An 11,279-nucleotide genomic window follows, 5' to 3' on the forward strand; every position below is an offset into this window, starting at 1 on the left:
TGTACTATAATAAGACTAAGTCAAATTGACAGCCCTAAGTAAGTTGTATGATAATCTGAGTTTGTATTTTGTATTGTATCACTTAAGTCTGTAAAAGTGTAAATAGATTACACTGGAGTATTTTTCTGTAAATAGTCTCAAGCCTAAGAATAAGCTCTGGAAGAAGACCATGAAGATCATGCCTCAGAGACAATGTGAAGAAGCTTGGAGTTGAATACATCTATTTTGGTAAAAACATTCTAAGTCAAGAAATCTACAAGTCACAGATTAAGTCTTATAGAGAAGTCATTCGAGAACTCCAGAATGACTTATCGAGAAGTCAAGAAACAACTTGTAGAGAAGTCTCAGAGATATCGACAAGCCAAAATGAAGATATGAAGATTGAAGATATCGACAAGTCATTTATACAGTAGAAAACTCTGAGATATCGATAAGCCAAAATGAAGATATGAAGATTAAAGATATCGACAAGTTAATTCTACATGCAAACACATGGAGACCTCGACAAGGCAAGTTCATTCGAGAACTCAGAGATCTCGATAAGTCAAGATAATACCCGAGAACTCAGAGATCTCGACAAGTCAATTTCACATTCGAGAACTCAGAGACTTCGATAAACAACTATAGAGTAATAAGAGATCTCGATAAGCCATTATACTTATCGAGATGTTGAGTTCTCTATATAACAAATTGGAGATCTCGATGTAAAACTCAAGTACGGAATGCAGACCATTTAAATATCCAAGATTATCAATCAACAAACAAATCAATCACTGATTTGAAAAGTCTACAAAAGCAGTTTGAAGAGTACAAGATTAATGGCCAAGATTAACTGACAAAGTAATGTCACATACATGCACGATTTGCAAAGATACACTAAGCCAGAAGTAGAAAGTTTTAGTTAACTTTAAGTAGGGTTTAGTACATGTTATTGCATGCTGTGTGAAACCTGTGTTTACTGTTCTATAAAGTAATCATTGGATGCTTTGTTTCAAGTGTAACAAAATAGATCTAGAAAATCTTGTAACTCTCAAGAGAGAAGCTGAGTTCTTTATCAACAAAGAACCCATAATTTTGTAGCAAGATATACTTGATTTTAATATAAAATTAAGTGAGTTTTGAAAGATAATGTGTTCATGTGCATGTTTTATTATTCCTGTTACAGCATATTATCTCTACAAATTAGATTACTTTGTTCACCATCCATAACAGTTCAAAAAGGTTAAAAATTACCTAAAACACATTCACCCCCTATGTTGTATTCATTACCTAACATTTGTCACCTTCAATAATCTTATATATGTTCAAAGCATCATAGTCCAAACCAATTGCTATATTAGCACCTGGTTTATTTTTCTCATAGTATTGTCCAACCAACTAAGAAGCATTCTTAAAGGACTTCAATTGCACTTCATTCTTTTCTAATTTTTCCCTCAACACTGCTCCAATTTCACTTGCACACTTGAGATTATTTTTCAGATAATCATTTTCTTGCTTGACAGTTTCAAGCCCAATAAGCTGCAGCTCCAATTATTGATTTTCAATCTCAAGCTTCTCATTAATTTTTGACAGTCTATTAACTTCCTCAGTAGCTGCCACTATGCTTGTGTGGATGTGAAACATTTCTACACTCGTATTTTCAACAGTTTCTTTATCTTGTCTTGTATTTAAATTAATGGTAGTTAGAGTTGGTACCTCTGATTTTGATGAGGTTGATTCTCCTTGCTCTAAAGTCATGAGTGCATAGTTTCCAAATTCTTCATTATCATCATCTTCTAAAGTCCGAGATCTGTATATATACTATTTGACTTATCGATATCTCTGAGATCTCTATATAAGAGATTGACTTGTCGATATGTTTAATTCTTCACATCTTCATTTAACCTTTCGATATTTCTTCTACATGCAGAAATGACTTGTCGATATCCCTGTGAATTCTCTATAAGCCATTTTGGACTTCTTTACAAGTCATTTTAGACTTCTCGAATGACTTCTCGATATAACTTGATCTGTGACTTGTCGATATCTTGACTTAGAATAATTTTCATACAATAGTTTTATTCAACTCCAAATTTCTACATCTTTTCTCTGAGGCATTATCATGACTTGGTCTTCTTATAGAGTTTATTCCTTAGCTTGAGACTTTTCACAGAAAAATCCCCCAGTCTAATCTACTAATCATTTTTACAGACTCAAGAAATAAAATATAAAATACAGATATATATTATCATGCAACTTAAGATTAGGGTTGTCAATATGAATTAGTCTTGTTATTATTCAGGCATGTCATGCACGACAATTTTTACAACGTAAACAACTCCAGTGGAAACCAATTTAATGAAATTTTGAAATTTATGTAATATTAGTTTAAATTGGACGAGTTTTTTTTAATAGTTGTCATAATTATAAATATTATAATTATAATTGATTTCTAAAATAATAAAGTCCATAAATTTAAAAATATGTAATTCTTAAATATAGATTTAAATTAAAATAATTATATGAATTTTGATTAAAATACAAACTACAAAGATACCATATTAAAAAAGGGTTATAGTTAGGTAACAAAATTTTGACTTTTATTTGTAAAAATTTACAAAAAATATCAATATGTAAAATAATTTTTCCAAAATTTTTTAAATTTATAGCAAATGACCATGTTTACCAACAAAATTGTTTACAAAAAGTGAATATATTTTCAATAAAAATGATTAAACATTAGAACTGAAGGTAAGCGATACAGGTCCCAAGAGGGATGTGATTTTATTTAGAGAAATTGAATGTGTCGAATATATTATATAATTTAACGTATTAAGTGGATAAAATGGGCAAGACAAAAAAGAAATATATGGCCTAGTTGATTTATGGCATTTTTTCTTTATATCACAATTAAAGAATAAAATGGCTAAAATATCAAAAAAAAAATGTTATTTATAAACGAAGTACAAACATGTGTTTTGGGGTTTAGTTGCAAAACAAAGCAGGCGATGCGATACTATTTACGAAGAAAATGCAATGTTTACTTGCATCGTCTAGAAATGTATTAAAAATGTGCGTATTTCCTTCTCTTTTTTGTTAAATATAATATTTATATTTTTGAATAAAATGTAAATAAAATATGTGTTCATTAAAAACACAATTAAAATATGCATTTTAATATACGGCTTGAAGTTTATAAATGTTATAATAGAAAACTTTATTATTAATGCGCCCTAGAATCATAATTTTCAAATATTTTTTCATGATCCAACCGTATGTATATGAAGATTGAGTAAAAATATAATTGTAGAAAAATTTCATGCAAGTGCTATGGTATTGATTTTATAATAATTTTATTGGATTATATATTGAAGGTAGAGGTTGAACGATTATTTTGTTATAAAATGGTCGATCCAAATCACAATATCATTCAAAAATGTGCATACTTTTTTATTTTTACGTGATATTTACATCGTACGGTTGAATTATTAATTTAATATTTAAAATCTATTATCAATCTATCTATTATATATATAATACAACAACGGGGGGTTTGATGAACAATTTAATTAATATGGCGATTATACCCCTGCATTAATATCTATATAATATTTATTTTACCTCATCATTCACTTATTAAAAATTATTAATTATTGTATAATTAAAGTATGCATACATGCAATAATATATACATACATGCATGCATACGTACAATACATACATTTATTTAAATTAATACATGCATACATATATAAATACATAAATGTATGCATACACACATACATGTACACACATACATACATAGATACATACTCATATGTTCTTATTTTTCATGAATTTAACATCATCCTTCAACACAATGAAATGACCAAATATTAAATTAAATTATATGAAATAAAAAATAAAATAAACTATTTATACACATATGTACGATTTATACTTCACTATTAATAATTATGTGACATATGTCATATATTCCCACCGTTTCATAGGTTGTTAACATCGGTAAGGGGTTTGTTGAGCAAATTAATTCATATGACAATTATACCCTTACATTAATATTTATATATTATTTAATTCACCTCATCATTTATTTATTAAAAATTATCAATTATTGTATAATTAATATGTGCATACATACATACATATATATACATCATACATACGTACATATATACATATATATATACACGTACGTACATACAATAAATATATACATATATATAAATTAATACAGGGACATACACACACATACATACTCGTACATTCTTATTTGTCATCGACTTAAACTCATCCTCCAACATAATAAAATGTCGAAATATTAGATTAAATTCAATGAAATAAATAATAAATAAACTATTTATACATATATATACGATTTATACTTCACTATTAATCATTCTATGACATATGGCATATACTCTCACTGTCCCATAGGTTGTTAACATCGTTGTTAGACGCAGAGATTAAAAAATGGATTATGTTGAAGAAAAATAAAGAAAGCGGAGGTAAATTTTAGTCATTGTAAAGATACTATGTTATTTTAGGAAATGTTAACAATATGTTGGCATATCTCAAAATAGAAAGTTATTGGGATAGAGTTTCATATATTATTCAGTGAGTAAACTTACAGTACTAATGTCAATTGTCTATATAGTATGACTCATCAATCACATTTATAATACATAAACGTATTAAATAATTAAAAAACAAATTAATAATTATTTTATATTTTGAGTGATTGATATACATAAGTCATACGTAATCACTTGTATTTATTTTACTTTCTAAACATTAACATATTACAAATACCATTTAATTATGAAATGGCCAAAAACATATATAGTAACATGATTTATTACTTCCTGCGAATGCACAATTGCAAACATACCTCAATCACCCGTGCTTATATGCATAAACAAATAGTTTATTCATCCATTAGGTAACAACATATATATATATATATCGTCAACAATTATAGCGAAAAATAGTTTCAATTAGTACAATCTAAAATATGCTCGTGTATTGCACGAGATTTAGAACTAGTTTATGATTTTAAAGTTCACCAATAAAAAAAATTATATTGTGGTCTTTAAATTTTATTTTCCATTTTATATAATATTTTTTCGGGATAATAATATTTTGGAGTATTTTAGCCAAGATTAATGTTAGGTAACCCAAATATGGTACCAAAATAGTTAGATAATAATGTGGCACGATAAGTATCGAATTTTAATTTGTGTGCACATTTGAATGCACGCGGGGTCTCATATTATTATAACAAAAATTATTTTAAAAATATTTGGGGAAAAAATTTATAACAAGATTTATGGGTTCTAACATTTTTTCTTATCGTAGGCAACACACAGTCGTTATCCTTCGAATGCATACTGGTCCAAGCCACCAAAATAAACCGTATTTAAACGACAAATTCTGAGCATAATTATAAATTGTTATGACATTTTGATTTAGCCAAAGAAAGGCTAAATTTCCCGGGTGTTGGCCCCAAATATCACTTTTTTTATTCAAATGGCCCTCAATGTCATTTTCTGAATAATTGGCCCCAAATGTCACTCCAAAACGGAGTTTCGGGTGAAGTTTTTGTTATTAATAAAAAAGCGGAGTTGCGTGTTCCGTTTTGATTTTTTTTTTTAAAAAAAAAAATTGAAAAATGCAACTTCAATTCGTGTTTATGGGGGTAAAACGCAATCTCAGAATGAGTTTTTCATATTAACTCATTTTGGATCTGCGTTTTGAATTATTCTTTTTTGCATCCTCAGAAAAACTCGGTTAGAAACTGCGTTTTTACGAAAAACTCGGTTTAAAACGCCGTTTTTATATTCATAAACTCAAGATGAGACTGCGTTTTTGACCGAAACAATTTCTGAATTTGCGTTTTCATCAAAGACTCAGTTTGAAACCGCGTTTTTACACAAAAACACGAAACGAAACTGCGTTTTCATTTTATTTCAAAAAAAAGAAATTGCTATAGAAAAACTCAACACGAGACTGCGTTTTTCGTCTATTTTTAAAAACTTCACCCGAAACGCCGTTTTCAAGTGACATTTGAGACCAATTTTTTAAAAAATGACATTATGGATCATTTGATCCCAAATAGTGACATTTGGGCTATTTGGGGGCTTTTTTCAAATTTCCCCGCCGTAACAAATACTCGGCGTAAGAGTACGACTAATTTCCAAATCTTATTAATTTGAACGAGTGAGCACAGCAGTTAGGGTAGACGAGAACCAGAAGAGAGAGCCCTGCTGCTGCTCCTATTCCTAATCGTCTTCTCTCTCTTTCGATCCTTAAGTATCTATCTCTCCCTCCCTATCTGATCTGTTTATTACTAAGTTGTACTAATTATAATAGGTAGTTTAGATGTGTTATGGTTTTGCCCTTAATTAAGTTTAACCTAATTAAGAAAAAAAATAAGGACAGTTGGTTAAAAAGTAAAAACTGAGCTAGGATACTATGACGATGATGAAATTAATATGTTATGTTTTGATTTAGTTTTTTTTCTTATGGTGAATGCGTACTCCTTAAGCTGCCGATTCCACTTTACAAAATGGAAATGTTTTGGGTCATAGCCGCACTAGATTAACTCCTTATGTTTACGTGTATATAGTATATACGTATGTGGAAAATGTGTATGATTTTTGGGGTTTTAAGAGGGTTTTCCTCTTAATATTTATCCCTTCTCCCTGTTTATTGAGCCTTTATATTATCTTGATTATGTATATTATCAATTTTATGCAGTTTAGTTCTTGGGATTATTTGTTGTGTTAAGATCAAATTATAAGCTTTTTGTAATTCATATAACTTCTGTTGGTGTCTGAAATTTGGTGGGAAACATTTCATTGATTTATTCACACTACCTGATTCCTAATTTGCATAGAACTATGTTTTTTCCAGAATTTATTGAATTATATATGCAACAGACTTGACAGATAAAACAATTTGAATTATCCATCTGCACTACATATAAAGTTACAAATAAATATGTCTGGGTAATATCACTCATAGGGGGTGTTTGGATATACTCATATAAGAGGAAAAAACACCCAAAAAGGAAATCCAAACACTCCCTTAGTCAAGCTCGATGTTTTTTATTAGTTTTAACTTGGTCCTGATTTTTTTGAGCTTTAAAATTTGTTGAGGATGTAAGGTGCCAAGTGTAGAGGTTTAATTACTCCCTCGCTATTAAGGTAAATGGTTGTAAACTTGGATGAACGTTTTTTTAAATTAAATAAATTAATTTCTCTCAAGAACACACACAAGGAATTGATATTATGATTGGGAAGGAGAGTGAGATAAATTGATCTAGATGTAATAAAGAACTGTGCACTATGCTCCATATTATATTTATTTGTGTATATTCAGTTTCTCTTTCATCTTTTCCTAATTATCTCATAAAAAATTCAAGCTCGGTGTTACATAGGAGGGAGTTTGTTTTCTAACGGTGTATGGAAATGGATATGCAAAATATTGCTTCAATTGAATCTGGTATGACGGAACCATGGTTGTCACGTCGAGTCGAGTTGGTGGAGGTTTAGCTTGTCGACAAATTAATAATAATTAATTAAATAATATATAATAATTTATATCTTATATACGTGGTTTTCCACAACAAAATTAGAACATTCTCATACTAATATGTATATCAATCACAAAATAGATATGGTAAACACAAATATATCTTTATTTCCCTTTTACATACTAGCATAGATAAGTTGACTATACATATATATAAACATATTATACTACATGTTGTCATATATATTCAGTTTTAATTAATTTATACATACATAAACACACCCACATAAGGATATACAATTTGAAATTAACATGTTGATTGTTGACGTTAAGAAGGTTTTTAGAATTTTTTTATTTTTTTTTCATTTTAAATTTTGATTGGATTTTGCATAAGTCGACCGACTAGTCAATAAGTCGCCCGACTAGTCAATAAGTCGCCCGACTAGTCGACAATTCGCAAGTCGAGCTCTTCAGTCGAATTTCTCAAACCGACTAGTTGAGCACGTTGACAACAATGGACTGGAACGTATAGGCACAATGGGTGTTTTGTTTTTACTTTTTTTTTTATATACTATGCATCTTTTCACTTTTATATTATTATACATGTACTGATTATTTCAAGTTTCGACTAGTCGAGAGCCGTGACAACAATGGACGGAACGTATGGGTACAATGGGTGTTTTGTTTTTACTTTTTTTAATATATAATATGCATCTTTTCACTTTTGTATTATTATACATGTACTGATTATTTTGAGTTTTAAAGGCGATTGGGCCCAAAATTTAAACCCCATCCTTTTCTCTCTTAAATTCACCAAAACAGTTTGAATGCCCCTGTTCGTCATATTGGATGATTTGAGACGTATCCCACAACGATCTGAGACGCGTTTGGGAACGGATGAATCAGATCGCGGGATGGGGGTCGGTCCCATGTTACTTATAACTATGATCAAGCTTTATCTACTTTGAACTTATATATGATCTATAAAGTGCTGAAGTCTTTGAAAAATAATTTTAAAGTTTGGATCAGACAAGCGAGTTGTTATAGAGGTTCCCTACCCCTTAAAATGATTTGATGTCATGACCTTTGCCTTACCGAATACTTAAATAATTTTCTAAGCAAAATCATAAATTATTATTATTATTATTATTATTATTATTATTATTATTATTATTATTATTATAGTGTGTGATATGATAGTTTAAAATATAGTTATCCTGCTGTCTAGAATTTCTTTCCTGCACTCTATTGTACCCCATAGTAAGCTATTTATGCTATTTATGCTATTTATGAATTCTTATGGTTGAATCTCAGAGTTGAATTTATTTTCTGAATTCTCACCTTGTTATTTTACACTTTATTCTATCGTCATTAAGGTCTTAACTAGAAATGGCTGATCATGATTCACATTCGAACTCGCTTCCGGAAAATCAAGCCCCTAATCCAGATGGAAATTCAGCTTCAGAGAATGAGAGTGAAGTATCAATTGATTCTCTTGCAAAACAGGTTCAGGAATCACTTTCTCTAGCAAAGAGGCACAAATTTTGGGAGACCCAACCTGTTGGTCAGTTTAAGGATCTAGGTGACTCAAGCTTACCTGAAGGACATATTGAACCTGCATCAACTTTGTCTGAAGTCAAACAAGAACCATATAATCTTCCTGGTCCCTACGAATGGATTACTTGTGACATGGAATCGACTGAGATGTGTACCGAGGTGTATAACCTCCTTAACAACAATTATGTGGAGGATGATGATAACATGTTCAGGTTTAACTACTCTAAGGAGTTTCTTCATTGGGCTCTTCGCCCTCCTGGTCATTATAAGAGCTGGCATATTGGAGTTCGAGTAAAGAACTCAAAGAAACTGGTTGCCTTCATAACTGGAGTCCCTGCAAGAATCCGAGCACGTGACAGTATTGTTCAAATGGCGGAGATCAATTTCCTCTGTGTTCACAAGAAGCTTAGATCAAAACGACTTGCTCCAGTAATGATTAAAGAGGTGACTAGGAGGGTTCACCTGGAAGACATTTGGCAAGCAGCTTATACAGCTGGTGTGGTACTCCCCACACCCATATCAACTTGTCAGTACTGGCATAGATCTCTGAACCCTAAGAAACTAATTGATGTTGAATTTTCTAGACTAGGGGCAAGAATGACTATGAGCCGCACAATAAAACTTTACAAGTTACCAGAATCTCCAATTACACCTGGTTTTAGGAAGATGGAGCTCCATGATGTACCTGCAGTGACCCGTTTGCTTAGGAATTACCTGATGCAGTTTCTCGTTTCACCTGACCTTGATGAAAATGATGTGGAGCACTGGCTTCTTCCAAAAGAGGATGTGGTGGACAATTTTTTGGTTGAATGCCCCGAAACTCATAAAGTAACTGATTTTTGCAGTTTTTACACACTTCCTTCCTCCATACTGGGCAATCCAAACCACTCAGTTTTGAAGGCTGCATATTCCTACTACAATGTATCTACTAAGACTCCATTTCTTCAGCTGATGAATGATGTTCTTATCGTGGCAAAACAAAAGGACTATGATGTTTTTAATGCACTAGATGTCATGCAAAATGAATCTTTTCTAAGGGAGCTGAAATTTGGACCAGGTGACGGGAAGCTCCATTATTATCTTTACAACTACAGACTAAATCATGTCTTAAGACCATCAGAACTGGGTCTTGTCCTCTTGTAGCCGAAGTTAAGCCTTTGCAGGAAATTTGATTGTGGCAAACTATGAAAGCGTTCTTGTAATCTTGGGCTAAATACTAGTTTCATATACAGCAGTACCCCTATGGTGTGACTACCCCCGCACTTGGATTCTGGATCGAATTCTTCGATGAAAGTGCGGAATCGAAATTTTGTGGTTTAGTGAATTTCCCTTTTATATCAATTTTTTAAGCATTCTCCAAGAATTGAGCTTTGTACAAGTCAATATTAGTCCCCAAGAAAAGAGACTGTATTTTGTTTTTCTTAGCATTACTAGTGTGTTGCTGCAGTCAAAACTTGATTATTACTTTGGAAAAGCTGGGAAATTTGGGTCTTAAAATCTTCTGTATCTGTAAATTAGTACCATGGTAGCCGCCCAAGAATTGTTTGGAAGTCACCTCCAACACGTGAACTCATTCTATTTCTCCTGTAGTCCCGGGGCCTTGGCTCATCAGGACCCCAAAATCATATTCAAGTTTGGCCATCGTGTCGGCCCAAACAACCACCGAGGTTGGACAATTCATTCGAAGCACCAGATTCTGAGACGCAAGAGCAACTTGCGCAAGACGGTGGTACGCAAGAGCAACTTGCGCAAGACGGTGGTTTCTGATCAAGACAAATCAAAGTAGACCACCCTGTGTAAATTGTGATATGCTCCCTGTTACTAATTTTGGTATCTTTCACGTACTTTTTCCATAATCTACTGTACAAGAGGGTTCCCAAAAAAACGTACTTAACAAGTAGAATATAATGATTTGTTGATTTAATTTTACATAAGATTATGAAACATTATCTTATAGGCTTAAGTTTCAATTGGGAAAGTAGACAGGTTCAATGACAAATAGGAGTTTATCATGTGTAATATTTGAGTTTATAGTATTCATCCACGTGAGGTTTAGCTTTCTCCTATAAGAGAAATTTGTGAAAAGCGGTGCTACATAATCCAATTTTTTTCTTAAATACCGTGATATATCAAAATGAGGAGTTCTAATTGGTGTATCGATTTGAATATAAGGTTTTTATCTCATTTATTATTGTCATAACCAATTA

The 11,279-nt window shown here is 31.4% G+C and overlaps 1 protein-coding gene across 1 annotated transcript; it reads left to right on the plus strand.

Moving 5' to 3' along the window:
• The first annotated feature begins 6,163 nt into the window (after window positions 1-6,163).
• Window positions 6,164-10,797, plus strand: LOC141687455 (glycylpeptide N-tetradecanoyltransferase 1-like). Its single transcript, XM_074492752.1, has 2 exons — window positions 6,164-6,291; window positions 8,892-10,797. Exon 2 carries the CDS (start codon window positions 8,905-8,907, stop codon window positions 10,213-10,215), a length of 1,311 nt encoding a protein of 436 aa, XP_074348853.1. The 5' UTR covers window positions 6,164-6,291; window positions 8,892-8,904; the 3' UTR covers window positions 10,216-10,797.
• Window positions 10,798-11,279: the final 482 nt, after the last annotated feature.

This window comes from Apium graveolens, chromosome 9, assembly GCF_009905375.1.
Source record: "Apium graveolens cultivar Ventura chromosome 9, ASM990537v1, whole genome shotgun sequence".
In the NCBI taxonomy this organism is placed as follows: domain Eukaryota; kingdom Viridiplantae; phylum Streptophyta; class Magnoliopsida; order Apiales; family Apiaceae; genus Apium; species Apium graveolens.

Bases quoted from the DNA above. Each gene is read 5' to 3' on its own strand.
- LOC141687455 (XM_074492752.1), top strand. From the start codon at position 8,905: ATGGCTGATCATGATTCACATTCGAACTCGCTTCCGGAAAATCAAGCC.